At 40.9% G+C, this 17,722-nt stretch overlaps 1 protein-coding gene across 1 annotated transcript in view; it reads left to right on the top strand.

Moving 5' to 3' along the window:
• Window positions 1-6,658, top strand: part of HGF (hepatocyte growth factor) — a 70,071-nt gene extending 63,413 nt beyond the window's left edge. The window contains exon 18 of the mRNA XM_050936879.1: window positions 1,768-6,658. Within this exon, the coding sequence (XP_050792836.1) occupies window positions 1,768-1,941 (174 nt within the window). The 3' untranslated portion in view covers window positions 1,942-6,658. The remainder of the gene's footprint in view (window positions 1-1,767) is intronic.
• Window positions 6,659-17,722: the final 11,064 nt, after the last annotated feature.

A 17,722-nucleotide genomic window follows, 5' to 3' on the forward strand; every position in this document is an offset into this window, starting at 1 on the left:
CTAGCAGGCTCCCCAAGTGGAGGGCTCAGTTAGCTGCCACGGGGAGTGAGGTTAGCAGGGGGGCGGGTGCAAGGTAGAAGTTTTGCCTAGGGCATGAAACTTCCTTGCACTGGCCCTGACAAGGAAGTTTTAAGTAGTTCAATATAAAAAAAACAATGGACTTTTCCCTACCCAAGGACTGCACCAAGACTTGGGGGAGGCAGGTCCTGTTTATGTAACGACATGATAATGTGACTCCTTTGTGGGATCATTTTGTTATAACAAAATATTTTCCTCAAAATTAAACATTTTGTTCATTATCAATTAGTTCTCGTGGGTGCTAAGATGTAAATGACACTGCTGCATAGAAGTCCTCAGGAAATCCAGCTCTTCATTTTTTCCTGTAAGAAGAAATGGAGCGAATCAATATTAATTATGATTATAACCAGTGGATGGTTTCCCTCTTCCTGTGTTCCCCTTGGAGCAACCTCTGTCAGTATGGAACAAACAGAAAAATAGAGTTATCAGATTAAGGAAAATTGAGTCAGAATGGCAGGTGAAACCCCAGCAGACAATATTTCACCAGCAGGTTTAGGGATGCTATAATAGTACAGGCATTGTCTGTGAATTAGCCTGCAATCAGCAAGAGCTAAGAAAACTAGCTGTATTTTGAAGAGGTCAATCACTGTTAATTCTGAAGTGATCTGGAGAGGATACAAGGATAGTTATCTTTTATGTTTAAGGCAGTACTTCAAGATCTGATGCAAACACTTCTTAGTGCCCAGTCCTGCAGTCCTTACTCGCTGGCATCAGTGAATGTAGACTGCACGATTTTATAGTTTGTTAGCTAATCAAAACTTAAAGAATGTCAGTGCTGACTAAGGGCTTGTCTACATGGTGCATTAGTCAGCACCAGAGGGATATAAATTCTAGTTACACTAGCATGTTGTGCACTGTGCTCTATGGACTTCGCAGAGGCACAGTCAGAGTTCTCTAGCACATGCTAATGTGATACTGTTTACAATGGGCCTACATTAGCATGCAGTAGGGAACTTCTCTTATGTGCCAGCAGGGTCCACCTGGGCCAGTTAGTGTGTGACATGCTAGTGCACACATGTATGATGGGAATTTTGCACGGAGAGCTTGGATTGATGCATGTGTGAATCACCCATTAAAAATAATGAGTTATGCATGTTCATTGAGGAGAGAAGAGGTATTTTCCTTTTTATAACTGTGGCTAATTCATTTCTGAATCATTCTTGGTGATGGCCTTTGCCATCTGTGCGAACACATGCAGCTCTATGCACCCAGGGGCCTTGCTGCCCAACATGTGACAGAGGGATAGCACTTCTGGCTCTCCCAGAGCCCTTCTATCAAAAGCCTAGCATTGCACCAGAGATTTTCCAACCATCTGTCCTGTTTGCCGTCTGCCTTTTATGTACACCGTACATATTTTTCACTTGCCAGGTAGCTGAGGGAAGGAAGCAGTATTGTTGGTATGTAGAAGTTTGGAGGAATTACAGTCGGAGGTGAAGAGGTATCTGGATGGAGCCTCTCTTGTGTGGCTCTTTGCATAGAGGCCTGACAAAACCTAGGGCCAACCCTGCTGTTTGTTGATATAGGCCCTGTTTATGATGCTCTGCATAAATGAAGATATCACATTACTCCATGAATAGTCTTACTGAAGGTTCCTAGAGTAGGGTGCTACCCAGTAGCTCATAGAAAACAAGTGGGAACTGTGTCTTTTAGCTGTTCACAAATTAATGTCCTTTATTTCTCTTTTCCTAGAGGGATTATGGCGGCCCCTTGGTCTGTGAACAAAACAGGATGAAAATAATAGTGGGTGTTATTGTTCCTGGCCGCGGATGTGCCATTCCAAATCGTCCTGGGATTTTTGTCAGAGTGGCATATTACTCCAAGTGGATACGCAAAATCTTGCTGACATACAAATCTGAGTTATAGCCGACTATTTCCCACAAAAGCACCAATTCCACACACATGAAGATTTCAGAGAGCATGAAATTAATGTGTAATGTAAAGATCCATGATTTTTTAAAAAACTACTTGATAGTCAAGTTTCTTGATCTTCTATTGATATTTATGGGTGTTTTCTGAAGATTTTGTCTATCAGTGTTGTTTTATAGATGTTGAAGTGAGCTACGGTATATGCAAGTATGGTGACATATCTCCTGAAGATACTTGAATGGGTAAAAAAAAATTGCAAAGATACTATTGCTGAATGCAGAAGTGTTTTGTGGAAATAGCTCATGTAGCCTCTTGTCAGGCTTGTCCAAGAGAAACAAAGAAAGCCTTTTTTTCTTTACCACCCCTTACTCTTGCTACGTACCATATACTGCTCTCTGTTTGTGGCAAGAGTTCTATTGAGAGCTGTGTGCATTGATCAAGAACAGCATATATGGACCTAATTCTCTTCCCCCATATGCAGAATTTAAATATGTTAAATGCTAAACTTAAAATATAATCTCTTTATTTGCTCATTTCATTGTGGGCCCAATTCTGCAAGCCCTCCATGAGCAGAGCTCTCATTGAAGTCAATGGGAACTCCTTTTACATAGGATTTATCGGATCTGGCTCTGTTCTTGCTGTCCTACGGGATATTACACTATATATCCTGTGGATGAGGGATGAGACAGAGAAACAGGTTGATTAGCAAGTTATCAGTCTTTTTTGAATTGTCCTAGGGTACATCTCTCTGCGGCTGGAGATGTAATTCACTGCTCAGGTAGATGTACACAAATCTATACATGCTAGATTTGATTGAGCTAGCAAGTTAAAAATAGTAGTGTAGCTGTTGGTGCTGGCAATGGCATGGACTAGCGTCCTGAGTACTTATCTAGAGTCACTGATGGGATTGCAGTCAGGCGACTAGCCCATGCAGCTGCCCGTGTTTCCGTGGCTACATAGCTATTTTTAGTGGGCTAGCTCAATCAAAGCTGGAAACTCCAGCTGCAGTCAGGGCCGGCGCTTCCATTAGGCGACCCTAAGCGGTCACCTAGGGCGCCAGGATTCGGGGGGCGGCATTTTGTGCGCTCCCCATGGGGTGCGCAGGAGCTTCCAGTTTTGCTCCTGTTGCGCCGCCGAAGAAGGCCCATCTACTGACATGCCGTGGAAAACAGCTGCAGGCAATTGAGCGGCTCAATGACTGCCGCTGTCGCCAGTGGCATTTCGGTGGAAGTCCTTTTTCGGTGGCGCAATGGGAGTGGAACTGGAAGCTCCCGCGCGCCCCGTGGGGATTGCACAAAATGCTGCCCCCCGAATTCTGCCTAGGGCGCCAGAAACTCTGGCGCCACTCCTGGCTGCAGTGTAGATAAACCCTCATATTTAAAAAAAACACACCTAAAAGTGTATTTCCTAGGAGCCCAGGAATGTATCCTGATTAGCTAATGACAGACCATTTTTACTGTTAACATTAATTACATCGTAATAGAGAGTTTGGGCCAGATTTCTCAGTAACTCAGGGGAATAACTCTGGATTTACAGCAGGATAAGAGTAGAATCTGACTATGAGCTGATAGAATCAACAGGAAAAAAAAGAATAGTGTTGTCATTAATGCATTTAAAACCAAATTGTGCCCTCAGGTATGCCTGAGGGCGTTGGAAATTGCATATGCCTTCGGGGCGGAGTGTCAGCCCTTCATGTTTAACAAACAGAACCACTAAAAGAACCAATTTTTCAAATAGAATGGAACAAACATCTTTTGATTTCAGTAACATTAAATATGTTATATTATCTTCAAGAAAAACCTAAACATTTGGTTAAACAATACATCTTTGGTATAACTTCTTTGAAACCAGTAGAATTATTGCAGAGATAAATCTAGCCTGTTATAAAGTATGCAACATGTCACTAATGGTTTAATTGCTTGTGTTACACGTCTACTTGCATACTTAGGGCCATAATTTTCCATACTAGAAATGGAGCAAGAGAGAAAAAGGTCAACATCCTTGTTTCCTTGTGCTCCTTTAGAACATGTATTGTGTAGCTGAAAGTATTAAACAATTAGCAAATGGCAATATTTTACATTAGATGGCACTAATTACCATGTACCTGCTGGAAAAATGATACACTCTATAATCCCATTGTACTTACTACCGTACATTAAATTGCATAAAGAACTTCATTGTTACTTTATTCATGAACTACCGTATGTAAATGTATATGTTTCAGATCACAGACTGCAAAGTATGTACCATATCTAATTACATAGCCCCTAAACTGACATCACTGTGTACAAGTAAAGAATATTTCACTATAATTACATGTAAGTGACATAGGGCTGAATCCTGCCTTGGTAAAAATAACCATGCAGGGGAGCTGCCTTAGGAGGCTGAGAAGGCGCTGATTCCCCAAACTGTCCCTAATCAAAAAAGCGTTTTGACTTTAATGGCTTAGCTATATAGTTAAATGCTTTGCTGAATAGGGATGGACTTCAGCATAGGTTTAAGTGCTTTGCTGAGTAACACCCAAAACAGTCTACTGGCACAAAGCAAGAAGTCTTGCAGCAAGCAGATAAAAAGAACTGTTTCTGAAAATCCTTCCTCCCGTGGGTAGCCCCACTGACCAAAATGGGACTACTCACATGAGTGGGATTACTCATAAAGGCTTCCAGGTTCTGGCTCATCACTTGTATGCCTATGTGTTAGCTGGTTATACCTCCCACTTTGCTAGTGAAAGGGATTAGGCTTCATACACTCTCCCTCTGGCTCCTCTTGTTTTCCAACCCAGCAGAGGGCAGGATTTAGCCTGTAGCACTTACAAGAAATTGTTGCCATTTATGTAAAGTGTATATTCTCATTAAATATGTGCTGACTATATCTTAAAGAAAAGGATTAACTTTTAAGGAGAGATGAAGAACTCCAAGTGAGTTTTTATTTTGTGCCATTGAGAAGAGTGTGGATAAAGTATACAATGACATATTTACTTTTCCTATTCTAAGACTTGTTATGTGCTCACTGTATTATATTTGCAGGCATTTTGTTATGTCTGCCAACAAAATAAAATAAAATAAATTGGATCCTGAAGTATTTTAGTTATAATCTTCTGCTGTGCAGAGGACAATATGATTATATATATGTATATATATATATATGATAAATATACTGTTTTTTGTTAGACAATGTGTAAGGATTTTTACCTGTTTGTTCTGGGCAGCATCTCAGTAAAATGAGTTGTGCAGAGTCAATGCTCTAGAACTTAATGTGTTTGTAAGCACTTGCTTATCAGGTGTGCATACTCTCTCTAAGTATGGAGGGAATTTGGCACTCTGAAAAGCAAGGAAAGAGAAGAATAATGACATGGTAATTAATTTTTACTTCATTTATTCCTGTGAATATTTCTTGTTGGTACCAATGGTACTGTACCAGGGAAATGTTATAGCTACAGCATTCTCCTTCACAAGGACACTGTTAAGGCACTTTTCATTGTTTTAACAATATATTTTTTTATAACTAGGGGCCTGATCCAGTGCTCATTGAAGTACCAGGAAAGGCTCCTACTGACTTAAATGGGCATTTACCTGGGCTTTGTGGATGCAGTTTTGGCCAGGACCATATTTAAGAGAAAAATTGGGCAGTAGTTGTATAAAGGCTATGAAACAAGTAATTAGGAAAAAACCCTCAGTCACTGACAATGTCTTAACCCAAATTCAGCTTTGTTTTTCAAACGTTTGATCGAGGCAAGAAGGATAACTAGTCCCAGGACTGGGATAACAGACAAAAGTGTAATTGACGTGGGACTTTGAAAAACTTAGGGGCTGCTTCTGCCCCATTAAAGTCAATGGGAGCTTTATTATTGATTTTTTGGGGGCGGGCACTGGATCTGGCTTTGTTACTGCAACCCTCCTCTTTAGGCTTGACTCTCCAAGGAATTAGAGCTCTGAGTGGTCTTGATGCTGCTGAAATCCTTTCCCCGGGTTTAAGATGAGAGCGCTCATGGGAAATCCTGAAAACCCATGGAATTTCATGGGGCTACTCATGCAATTTAGGGTTTTCAGAATAATACCTGAAGTTTTCTGTGAGGGATGCAATCTACTCAGGCAAAAATGCCCATTGAAATCAGTGGATATTTTTTGCCAAAAGACTGCAGCACCTGGCTTAAAAGTTGCTCTGTACTGTCTAAGATGGCCACACATCCATTTACGTAATCCCCAAATATCAACAGGCATGAAAGTCTGAATATGAACCAACTGACCCCATTGGAAATCAATGGGACTTTTGGCAGCATAAAGTTTGTTGGACTGATCATAACATGTTTTGTTACCAATTATTTTCTTCTTTCTTCACATGCACTGGTATAATACTGTATCACAAGCATTGGGGCTGCTGACAAGAACTAACATTGCTTTTCACCCTACCTTTACAGTGTCTCTTTATAAATAGGCTCATGGACATATGTCTGTGGAGTTTCCTAATTTGGAATCTGACTTCAGGTAACTGTCAGTGAAATGCTGTGGATGGTTCAATTCTTTTTTCTTGTATTTAAATAGGAACATATTAATGTTGCCTATTGAATAAAACTAGCTGAATCCCTATCAAAAGGGAACACTGTGGTTATAACTTCTATTACAAAAATTCTGTAATTAATGGCATTATTGTTAGTTAACAAAGTTGGTATTTTGTAACCTTTATCCTTATTATTCTTAATAAACTATTTTATAAAAATCCCACCCAAATCAGCATCAGATTTCTTATTTGAGGTTTGGAAACTGTATTATTGGGCAGAAGTGGTAATGCCCTTGAAAAAACAAGAAACCCAATTCTGACTTCAATGGCTGAGTTTTGGATGTGCAAAGGAGGTAGGATTGGGATCACATAGACATTCTTCCCTTGATGCATATTCAATGCTACCAGTAACACTGTCTGCGTAAAAAAGGAGGAATTGACCCCAAATTCAGGATTGGATCCTACCAATCCACCCTCAGAAGTCCCAATAGGAATTTAGCACTCAGAATGAGGGCATTGGTCTCAAAAGATGGAAGTATATATATATATATATATATATATATATAATATATATATATATATATATATATATATATATATATATATATATATATATATATATATATATATATATAGGAAACATGCAATTAACACTGAGCATTCCACATGAGGGCGTTCCACACTTATGAGAAGCACCTTACAAAATGAATAGCAGAGACCTGGCATCCTCAGAATTCATCTTTGTTTACATCATTATAGTTTAGGATATAGAACAAATGTCCTCTGTTACTTCAGTCTCGTACAGAAGTGTGGAGCGCTGCTACTAATTTTCAGTTTGGGGTTATAAGTCTAGTCCTTGTTTTTTTAAAAATCAAAGTGGGTGCAAACCAAAACCTTAGTTGAGTTTTTTTGACATCCAAATCCAGATCTGAATTTGGCCAAAGGCCTCATCTTCATTGAGGGTAAAACACAAAAATTGGTTCAAAAAACGCACAGATTTTGGGGTGTTTAAATTCTGGATTTGAATTTTGCATCTTGAATCCATTATACCAGGAATGCAGGTACAGGAATGCATTGAATGTTTACCTCTTTTAAAACAAATTAGGAATAGAAATGATATGATACAAAAATGAACTGTTATCATATTGTCTTAGTGAAAGTGATGATAATGCTTAGGTAACCTCACAAAAGTGTTGTGAGACTTAGCTAATGTTTGCATAGCAGTTTGGAGAGGTAAAGCCCTGCTAAGTGTTATTGCTATCATATTAAATTCACTGGTTAGTGCTTTGTTATCTATGGGAGTTCCAAGAATAGTGTACTCTGAAAATGAGGAAGAAAAGCCCAGATAGATGCTCTGTGTTTGTCTTCTGCAATCCTTATGTAAACACAGCAGGCCATTAAGCAATATCCTGATGTATATCACCCCTGCCTTTGAAAGCACCAATCTCTGGACAGCTACATTATAATAAAAGCCTTTTGCAATAAATAAGAAAGGAAACATCTGGAAACAAAAATGGCAAACCATAAAAAGGTTAATACCAAATAAGCTCTAAAATGAACAAATAAAATGCTTTTATGTGGTCTCACTTTTTCGAATGTGGGATATATGGTGTGAAAAGCTCCCCTAGCATAATCTAATAGCCTCGGTTTGCTTAAAAATGATCTGTAGTGTTTCAAAACACTTGAAGTGCAATGACTTCTCCAGATTCACACAGAGGCTGTAATACACACTGCACTTTAGAGTGCAAGGGCCTGCTCCTCCTCCCATTGAAATCAATGGCAAACCCCATGTGAGTCTAGTGGTTAGAATCCAAAGTCTGCTCCCCTTGTTCACGTGAGCATTTATTTCCACTGACTACAGTAGAATTACTCTAGGTCCTGATTCAGCAAAGCACATGCTTCAGCCCCATTGAAGTGCTTTGCTGAATCAGCCCTAATGAGTCAAATGAACAGGATTTGTTCATTTGTTGTCTGTTCAACCACTTTTTCCATATATATGCATGTTATATGTAGTTTGAATTCTAGGGGCTGTAATTTTCTTACATGCAAATCAACTAGTTGTTCTGGATGGAATTCCACCACGGTCCACCCCCACCTCAGTAATTGCATTTATTAAGAGAATAACTATTAGGTGTTGAGCAGTCCTTCATTTCAGTCTAAATGGAGGACACCCAGCACCTGCCAAGAGGTGCTAATATTTCTTAGCATGTGGCCTTTCTTCCAGCCTACAGTGCCTTTGGTTGGGTGGCTAAAGATAATGCCTTTCTGGAAGAAAGTTTTTATAAAGCCATATATGCAGGTGGTTAAGCTAGGAAACGTGAACTTTGAAATGTTAGGGACTGTATGGGGGCTAGTAAAAAGAAAAAATAAGGCTACAGAGATTTTTCAGTGATTTGGGGATGAGGTTTTTGTCACTGGTGATAAGCGTTTACTTTAAATAGCTTATATGGTTTAGATTATATTATTTGGAAATTTCCCCATCTGGTTTTGTTTCCTGGAGGATTGAGGTCATGTAATACAACCAGAGGGGTGGATGGGGTTTAACGTATCACATAAGCTTTGGTAATGTAGACTGTGTCAGCATGGGCTCATCAGACCTGGTGCGTAAATGTGCCATCTGCTGCACAGTCACGAGTTTCACAACAGTCTTACTCCATGGAGTAGCTAAAATGCTTTCACTTCTACTTTTTTCTTCAGCTAATAGAAAACTTGGAAAGTCTGCTGCTCAGCTCAGTGTAAGCAACCCGCTGAGTGAAGTCTACCTCAATAAATACAAAAAAGAGGCTTTTAATTATAAAGCCCATTTTTAAACCTTAATTTTTGGCAGTCTTATTTGCATTGCCCGTCTGTAACAAAGTAGCTTAGGAGAAAAATTTTGCTTTTTGAGTGAACTGGGTGGCATTTGAGCCAATGAGCTTATGAAGAATGGGGATGCCAGGACTGTTTCACCTATAGGCTGTTTCTGTGACGCCACACAGGACCACAACAACTGACTGAAATGACAGTTGAGGATGCTGCTACTCATAAGATTGGATGCTTGTTTTTCACTTTTGTGCCACATCATTTTACTGCAACGTTCACCAGTTGCTGGTGCCAGTATCTACTGAGGTTGGCTGTGAGAGCGCATGCACACATGTACAGGAATCTAGCTTGCTGACTCTTTGTATGATTCATCTGTTACATCCACAGGTAGCCAGACGTCCATGGGGAAGCCACAGCTTTTCTGCTACAGTAAATAAGTGCCCCATTAAAGTTCTTTCTGGGCTTCCAACTCACCTACATTTGTTATGAATGTTCCTTCTCAGACACGGGCTGGGTTTTCCAGACTTCCCTTCCCTTTTATCCTAACAGCGAAGGCCTGCTTTAGTTGTAAAATCTAATTCTTTAATCCCGTCTGTTCCCACTTAACGCTAATGACTGCAGTTGTTACAACATGCCAGCACTAATTCATGTGTACTAGTTTCTTTTACTTTCTGCCGAGTCTTTTCTTGTACTCATAACTTCCTGGCAGTTTTGTACACTTGCTGGAGTGGGGAGCAATGTCATTCCAGCCTTTCCTCTAACACGCTTCCCGTTAGAGCTAGTTGGAAAGTTTTGGACAGAAGTTTTTTTGTGTTGTTTTTTCCTATCAGGTATCTGACAGAAACTTGGCTGGTTTCATGCCAGCCCAGTTATCTGCTTCAACAGGCTGCCTATCATCCTGCCATAGTCCTTGGGTTCCCCAGGCTCACAGTCCTGCTCAGTTTCCCCAACAGTGAGCTGCTCACAACTGCTTGGCCAGCCAGCTCTCTGCCTCTCTGGCACCCTGCTCCCAGGCTGCTCTCTCACACTCATCCCATTTCCCTGTGCCCCCTCCCCAGCTGCCTTTCGTGTTGGTGTTGTACTCCCCCACTTATTGGCGACTTGCATCCGAGCGTCCTATTGTGCAGTCTGGCAGGGATCGGAGTTCAGGCATGCTCAGCGCATGCCCCCAGGAACAGGTCTTCACTGTCACCATAATCTGCACCTGCCTAGTTTGAGAATTGCACTTGGTGACGGGGGGAGGGGACCTCTGGGGCTTTTGTTTGAGCTAGGGCTCCAAGCTGCTTGTTAGCTATGCAGTGACATCAGGCAGTTGGTGACTTTGTGGGAACTTAGATGTCTCTAGGGTTTGACAGCAGCTGAGCAGTTTTTAGACTGGCAGTTTCATCGGCATGGGGACTTGGGTGCATAAAGAGGCAGCTAGGCATTCAAATACCTTTGAGGCTCTGGGTCCAAGCCATCAACTTCTCCTCACTTAAATCCCTCCTAAAAACCCACCTCTTCCTTGTCACCCACAAGTAGTGAGTGTTACTCTTAGAATACATAGGGCCAGAGCCAATGAAATGTTCAAGCTATGCATCCACAAGCACTGAGTGGCCAGGTGATATTTATCCTTCCTTACCACAACAGCCCTCGCTTTATTCTCTGTTTCTTTTGTTCATTGAATCACATTCAAAACTAGAGCCAGTCCTGCAAAGGGTTATATACCTGCTTCATGTTAAGCCCAGTGGCTCTAAGTGAACTGCTTAAGGTCTATATGTAAGTTTTTGCAGTACTGGGGCCTTAATTTAAACTCTTCAGTGTTTTTCATCTTTTTCCCTTTGCTATGTACAGCCAATAGCACATTCTTGGGCACTGTGTAAACAATAAATCTATCTAAAGCTGAATTCAGACCACAGAATCTAGCAATGAAAAGGAACTTTTAGGCACTCATTTATTTATTTCTGTAAGGCATCATGCACATCTATGCGACTGCATAAGTAATAAATAGTAACAAATGTTGCTGTTGGATTGCTCCCAACAGAGTTTACAATTTTTTTTAATCCATTTCCTAATGGAGTTAAGCTGTTAGACATTAAACCTACATCCATGTAAAAAATATGGAGGTGATTGAATAATACTACCTGCTTTGTGTTTATATAGACCTTTTCATACCAGGCTCTTACACTGCTTGCTTTGGAAACATTATTATGCTTCCAACTTATAAAGATAAATATTTTCATCTTCATCTTCAGGATGGGAAAACCCAAACCTGGAAAGGGGGTGACACAGGGAATCACAGGAGAGAGGCAAGTGCAAACAACAGCCATTTACTGATGAGTATCAAAGTCTATAAAATGTTTCCTAGGAAGGTAGAAGAAACAACTTAACATTTAATGGCTTTCAGTGGGAGTATTTAAAAAAACTCCCTTTTTAATTAGAGGGCAGTTGATCTCGTGAGTATGTCATAAGCCGCCAAATCAAGAAAACTGCTGTTTAGTCCTGGTTCTGCCCTGACCTACTATCTCACTTTGGGCAAAGGACATTGCTTCTCTGTGCCTCTCTTTTTCCCCTCCTTTCCTTCACCTTTCTTGTTGGCTATTTTGATTGTAAGCTGTTTGGGGCAGGCACTGTTTCTCACAATATATTTGCATAGCACCTTGCACATATGGCCCTCAAGCTCAGTCTGGGTCTCGAGGCAGTATTGTAACACAAATAATCCTCACGCCCTTTCCTTCCATGTTTTATTCTGGTGCACATTATTCCATTTGAATGCTGACCAGGAAAAACAACAGGGAAACAGCAACATTTATGCAATGTTACTTTTTACACTGTTCTCAGGGTAAGATTTATGGTCCATTAATGACAGCTTCTTGATCAGGTTATCCCTTTACTCCATTCATGAAAGTCCACTTGGCTGTGTGAAGACACTTCGCTTTGCTTTCTCATGTTGGAAAGTGCTTTCCAAATTATCTATGGAGTGGAAATATTGAATGACCTCAGGTGCTCTCTTTTCTGCTGTGCTGGCCTGACTGTGGAACTCTCTTCTCGTTTTCCCTTCAATTTTTCCAGCTTGAATATAAAAATAATGCTGAGCATTTGCACTGCAGGACACTTAAATTCTGCAACAGACAGTGCCAGCAATGGATACTTGCCACTCCTGAGTGAGCTGAGCAAAATCTGATATAAATGCCCAAAAATGTGCACAGAGCAGAGCAGCAGCTCTGCTACACGCTTCTCCACAGACCACCTCTGCACAGACCACCTCTGACTTTGGCATGAGAGGAAGCAGAGCCATGGAGAAGTCACTCTGTGGAAGTACACTAGGAAGGGACTGGTGCTGTTGCTGCTGTGCCATCTATTACCCCTGGATGAGGGGCGGCCTGCACAGGCATGGCTAGTCAATGCAACATAGCTCGTAATAGAGTTGGGCTGTCAGAGGACAGGGAAAGCCTGGCATCTATCCCCTAACCTTTCTCTACCCCCTCTGAAGCCCTGCCCCAAGAGGGGAGATTCAGCTCATGGGGGAAACCCGCCTACACTGTAGTCAATCTGATTTTTGCCATAGTCATCACTAAGATCAGAATTTAGACCATGGAGTTTCCAGCTTTCTCCAAGATCTTCCTTGAAGGCTCAGAAGAGGGTAGTAAAGGTCAAAAATCTGCCCATTGAAGTCAATGAGAACTTGGCTTGAACTAATGAATTTGTGGGTCCTCATGCTGAGGTAAGTAGGTAGGTAAGTAAGTTTTAGGTGGAGAGAGCCAGCACAAAATGGATAGGAGAATTCAAGCATGCGAATAGGAACCTCTGCAAATAAGTGCAAATAAGGCCCAGATTAGTGGGAGCTAGGCAGCCCGCCCATGGTACAGATCAAAGGATTATAAGCAGCAGCCCAAAGATCCTCCCCCTCCCTTTGAATTTCACTTCTAGCTAGACAAATGGCTCTCAGCTCAGTTTTTTGGCTTCTGACTTACCCTTTTATATGTGCCTAATGAAAGGCTGAGGTTCCCAGCAGGAGGCAGGGCTCCTAGGAGTAATGCAGAGCATTGCCACCCCTAAAGCCCTAAGAGGATTTAGCTCTTTGACACCCCACATTCACTCACAGCAACAGCCATAAAAACAAAAGCCAGACAACAGCAATGGTCTGTGTAGTCAGCCACTAGCATTAACAAACCTGACAGGAAATCAAAGCTGACTGAATTCCTCTACAATGCACCGCCAACTTGCAGAAACAGAACTCCAGGGACAATCTATTTAGTCATTTGTTTGACTGCCGGGGAGGGAGAAAAAAGCAAACCAAACCATCCCTTTTTCCAACAGCATAGGCCTGGGTATTTGGTAAATCACATTTTGGGCTTCTCAGAAAGTCTTGTCCTAATTACGGTTATTAAGTTAAACTCATGCTCAAAGCGAGAAAAATATTGGCTGTAATGGAAAGTCACCACTTAACTCAGTGGAGAGCAAGTAGCAGGAGAGCTAACCCCAAAATATTTTTAAACATACAATGTTATATCAAGTTGCAAATTCTCCCACTGCCTGCAGCCTCTTCAAAGCAATGGAGATGCTCAGTGCTGTGTGCTATCAGGACTCGTTAAGGTGTGATGTAAATGATGCAGAAGAAGGAATTGCATGTTCTAGCACAAAGAATGAGAAACAGAAGATTGTTCCCCTGTTCCTGAACAGCCCACTCAGCAAGCAACAGAAGAAGATTTAAAGAGTTTCCCAAACATTTGTTTCTCTCCTTGTTCATTGAGATTAAATGACACTATGAGAAATAGAGATGTGGCCTCAGTTAACACCTGGTGAAGCAGGGAGCAGAAGGTCAGTCGTCACGTTATTTCATAGCACCTGTGCTCAGGAAAAGTGTGAGTGCTGTCTTGTTGGTAGGAAAACGATGGACAGTCACACCGCTACAATGAAAACGAAAATAAATGGAATTGTGGAGTGAGAAAAATATCTTTAAATTCCAAATGTCAGATTCACTTGGTACAGTCTGGTTGCTTTGTGTGGTTCTAGTGACACAAAACAGCCCTACAGGTGGTTTAGCTGTTAAGCTGGGTTTATGGTTGCTTTCCATGGCCAGAGAACAGCCAAAGCATATAGCTCAGGGTTTCTCAAACGGGTGTCGCCGCTTGTATAGGGAAAGCCCTTGGCAGGCCAGGCTGCTGTGTTTACCTGCCTCGTTCACAGGTCCGGTTGATCGCAGCTACCACTGGCTCTGTGCCACTTCCAGCAGCTCCCGTTGGCCAGGAGCAGCGAACTGCGGCCAGTGGGAGCCGCAATCAGCCGAACCTGCAGACGGGGCAGGTAAACACGCCGGCCCGGCCCACCAGGGGTTTTCCCTACACAAGCGGCGACTCCTGTTTGAGAAACCCTGGTATAGCTGAATCAAACCCAAGGCATCTTACATTAATGCTTACTTCTTGACAAATACTTATTAGAGGCTTTTAAACAGTCACAGTGGGATTCACAAAGTAGGCGTTGCCCTGCCTACCTTGCCTGTGGGCCTGGTCTGGTAGGCATGTTTTGAGTATGCCTAAACCCACACCCAAGTTGCAGCCTGGGAGGTCTAGGCTGGTTATTAGGAAACATTATTTTACTAGGAGTGTGGTGAAGCAGTGGAATGGGTTACCTAGGGAGGTGGTGGAATCTTCATCCTTCGAGGTTTATAAGGCCTGGCTTGGGATGATTTAGTTGGCGTTGGTCCTGCTTTGCGCAGAGGTTTGGACTAGATGAGCTCCTGAGGTCTTTTCCAACCATAATATTCTATGATTCTAAGCAGGCAGCAGTACCTTCCATAAATGTAAACAAACTTGTTTGTCTTAGAGATTGGTTGAACAAGAAATAAGACTGAGTGGACTTGCAGGCGCTAAAGTTTTAAACCTTTTGTTTCTGAATGCAGTTATGTAACAAAATAAAAATCTACATTTGTAAGTTACACTTTCATGATAAAGATATTGCACCACAGGTGAGTTGAAAATACTATTTCTTTTATCCTTTTTACAGTGCAAATATTTTTAATAAAAATAATATAGAGAGATCACTGTATACTTGGTATTTTGTGTGGTAACTGAAAGCAATATATTTGAAAATGTAGAAAAACATCCAAAATACTGAATACACTTTGGTTGGTATTCTATTGTTTAAAAGTATGATTAATCATGATTTATATTGTTAAATATGAATAATTTTTTTGAGTTAGTCATGTGATTTAACTGTGATTAATTGACAGCCCTAGTATTTTTATTAAAATGTTTTTCATAGAGATTTATATATTGACATATTGATTATACACAGGGATCACTTAATCCACCACTGAGGTGAAATGAAATAATTGTTTCATACAGCATGGCAACGATACACAAAAGCTTGGGACAGGAAGTGAAGCATACCATTGGAAGGAGAAATGTAGGGCAGCATGAATTGAAGTTGGAATTTGGCCAAGACACCATCTTGTAAGTGCAGCCTAACGCAAGCAACTGGGAAGTTCTTTTGTCATGTCATTGTGACAGTTTTATATAAATGACATTTCATGGATATAAAATGACAAATTAAAATTTTTGACAAATTATTTAACAGAATCATAGAAATCATAGAAATATAGAACTGGAAGGAACCTTGATAGGTCATCCAGTCCAGTCCCTTGCACTGAGGCAGGACTAAGTATTATTTAGACCACCTCTGAGACGTGTTGTCTATCCTATTCTTAAAAACCTCCATTGACATAGACTCCACCACCTCCTTAAGTAATTTGTTCCAGTGCTTAACTACCCTTACAGTTAGAAAGCTTTTACCAATGTCTACCCTAAATCTTCCATGCTGCAATTTAAGCCCATTACTTCTTATCCTGTCCTCAGTGGTAAAGAGGAGCAATTTATCACCCTTCTCTCTGAAACAACCGTTTATGTACTTGAAGACTGTTATTATGTCCCTCTCAGTCTTTTCTTCTCCAGCCTAAACAAACTCAGTTTTTTCAATCTTTCCTTGTAGGTTATGTTTTCTAGACCTAATCATGTTTGTTGCTCTCCTCTGGGCTTTTGTCCAAATTGTCCACATCTTTACTGAATAATAGACCATTGTATCTTGGTTTATTTATCTATTTTCACATGTATCATTATTGCTGGAAAATTATATGTCAATACAGCTTAAGTCACCAGCTCTTAAAAGGAGTTTTTCAGTGGGTTCAATCCTGCTGTGCAGCAGCTTTCAGAGGTGGTCTAATACGACATAGATATTTTCCTGTCATTAGACAGGCACTTTTCACACTTGGTCCCCTATCCTGCAAGCTCATCCCTACATCAGTGTCATGCTTCACAGCTTGGTGGTTGGGCTACTGATTTGGTATGTGGTAGGCTAAGGTTCAAAACCATATTCTACCTAATACAAAGCAGAATTTTAAATGAGTTGCATCTAGCAAGGGATAGAAAAGACAACAAGAAGTGGTTCTTTAAATATATTAGGCACAAGAGACTGAAGAAAAATGTAGATCCTCTACTTAGCTGGTAAGGAAAGCTAATAACTGATGACATCAAGAAAGCTGAGGGGTGAAGAATTTCAAGTCAAAATAGAGAAAAAAGAGGTTAAGGAATATTTAGATGTATTCAAGTTAGCAGGGGTTGATGAAATTAATCATAGGATACGTATGGAACTAGCTGCAGCAATCTCGGAACCATTAGCAATTATCTTTGAGAACTCCTGGAGGACAGGTGAAGTCCCAGAACACTGAAGTAGGGGAAACATTGTCTCTCTCCTTTAAATGGGGAACAAAGAGGAACTGCGGAATTATAGACCAGTCAGCCTAACTGTGATACCTGAAAAGATACTGGAACAAATTACTAAAAATCAGGTTGTAAACAACTGGAGGATAATATGGTTATAAGGAGGAGCCAGCATGGATTTGTCAAGAACAAATCAAACCAAACCAACCTAATTTCTTTCTTTGATGGGTTACTGACCTAGTGGTAGGGGGTAAGCAGTAGATGTAAAATACCCTGATTTTAGTAAAGGTTTTTGACTCCTCGCACCCATGCCACTCTTATACACAAATTAGGGAAATGTGGCCTAGATGAAATTACTATAAAGTGAGTGCCTAAGTGAGTGCAAGACCGTCCCTAAAGAGTAATTCTTAAACTGTGAGAGTGTATCTTGAGGGGTTCTGCAGCATTGGTGATATTCAATATTTTCATTAATGACTTGGATAGTGGAGTGGAGGGTCTGGCTATAAAATGTATGGATGACACCAAGATGGGAGGGATTGCAAGCATTTTGGAGGACAGGATTAGAATTCAAATTGACTTTGACAAATTGGGGAACTGGTCTGAATTAACAAGATAAAAATCAATAAAGACAAGTGTAAAGTACTTCACTTAGGAAAGACAACAAATAAACAGCTGCAAAAATGAGGAATAACTATTGAGGTGGTAGTCCTGCTCAGTGTGAGGCAGGGTGCCCCAGTTACCAAGAAAGCCAATGACTTATGGACTGTATTAGTAGGAACATT

Source organism: Gopherus flavomarginatus, chromosome 1, assembly GCF_025201925.1.
Source record: "Gopherus flavomarginatus isolate rGopFla2 chromosome 1, rGopFla2.mat.asm, whole genome shotgun sequence".
NCBI lineage: Eukaryota > Metazoa > Chordata > Testudines > Testudinidae > Gopherus > Gopherus flavomarginatus.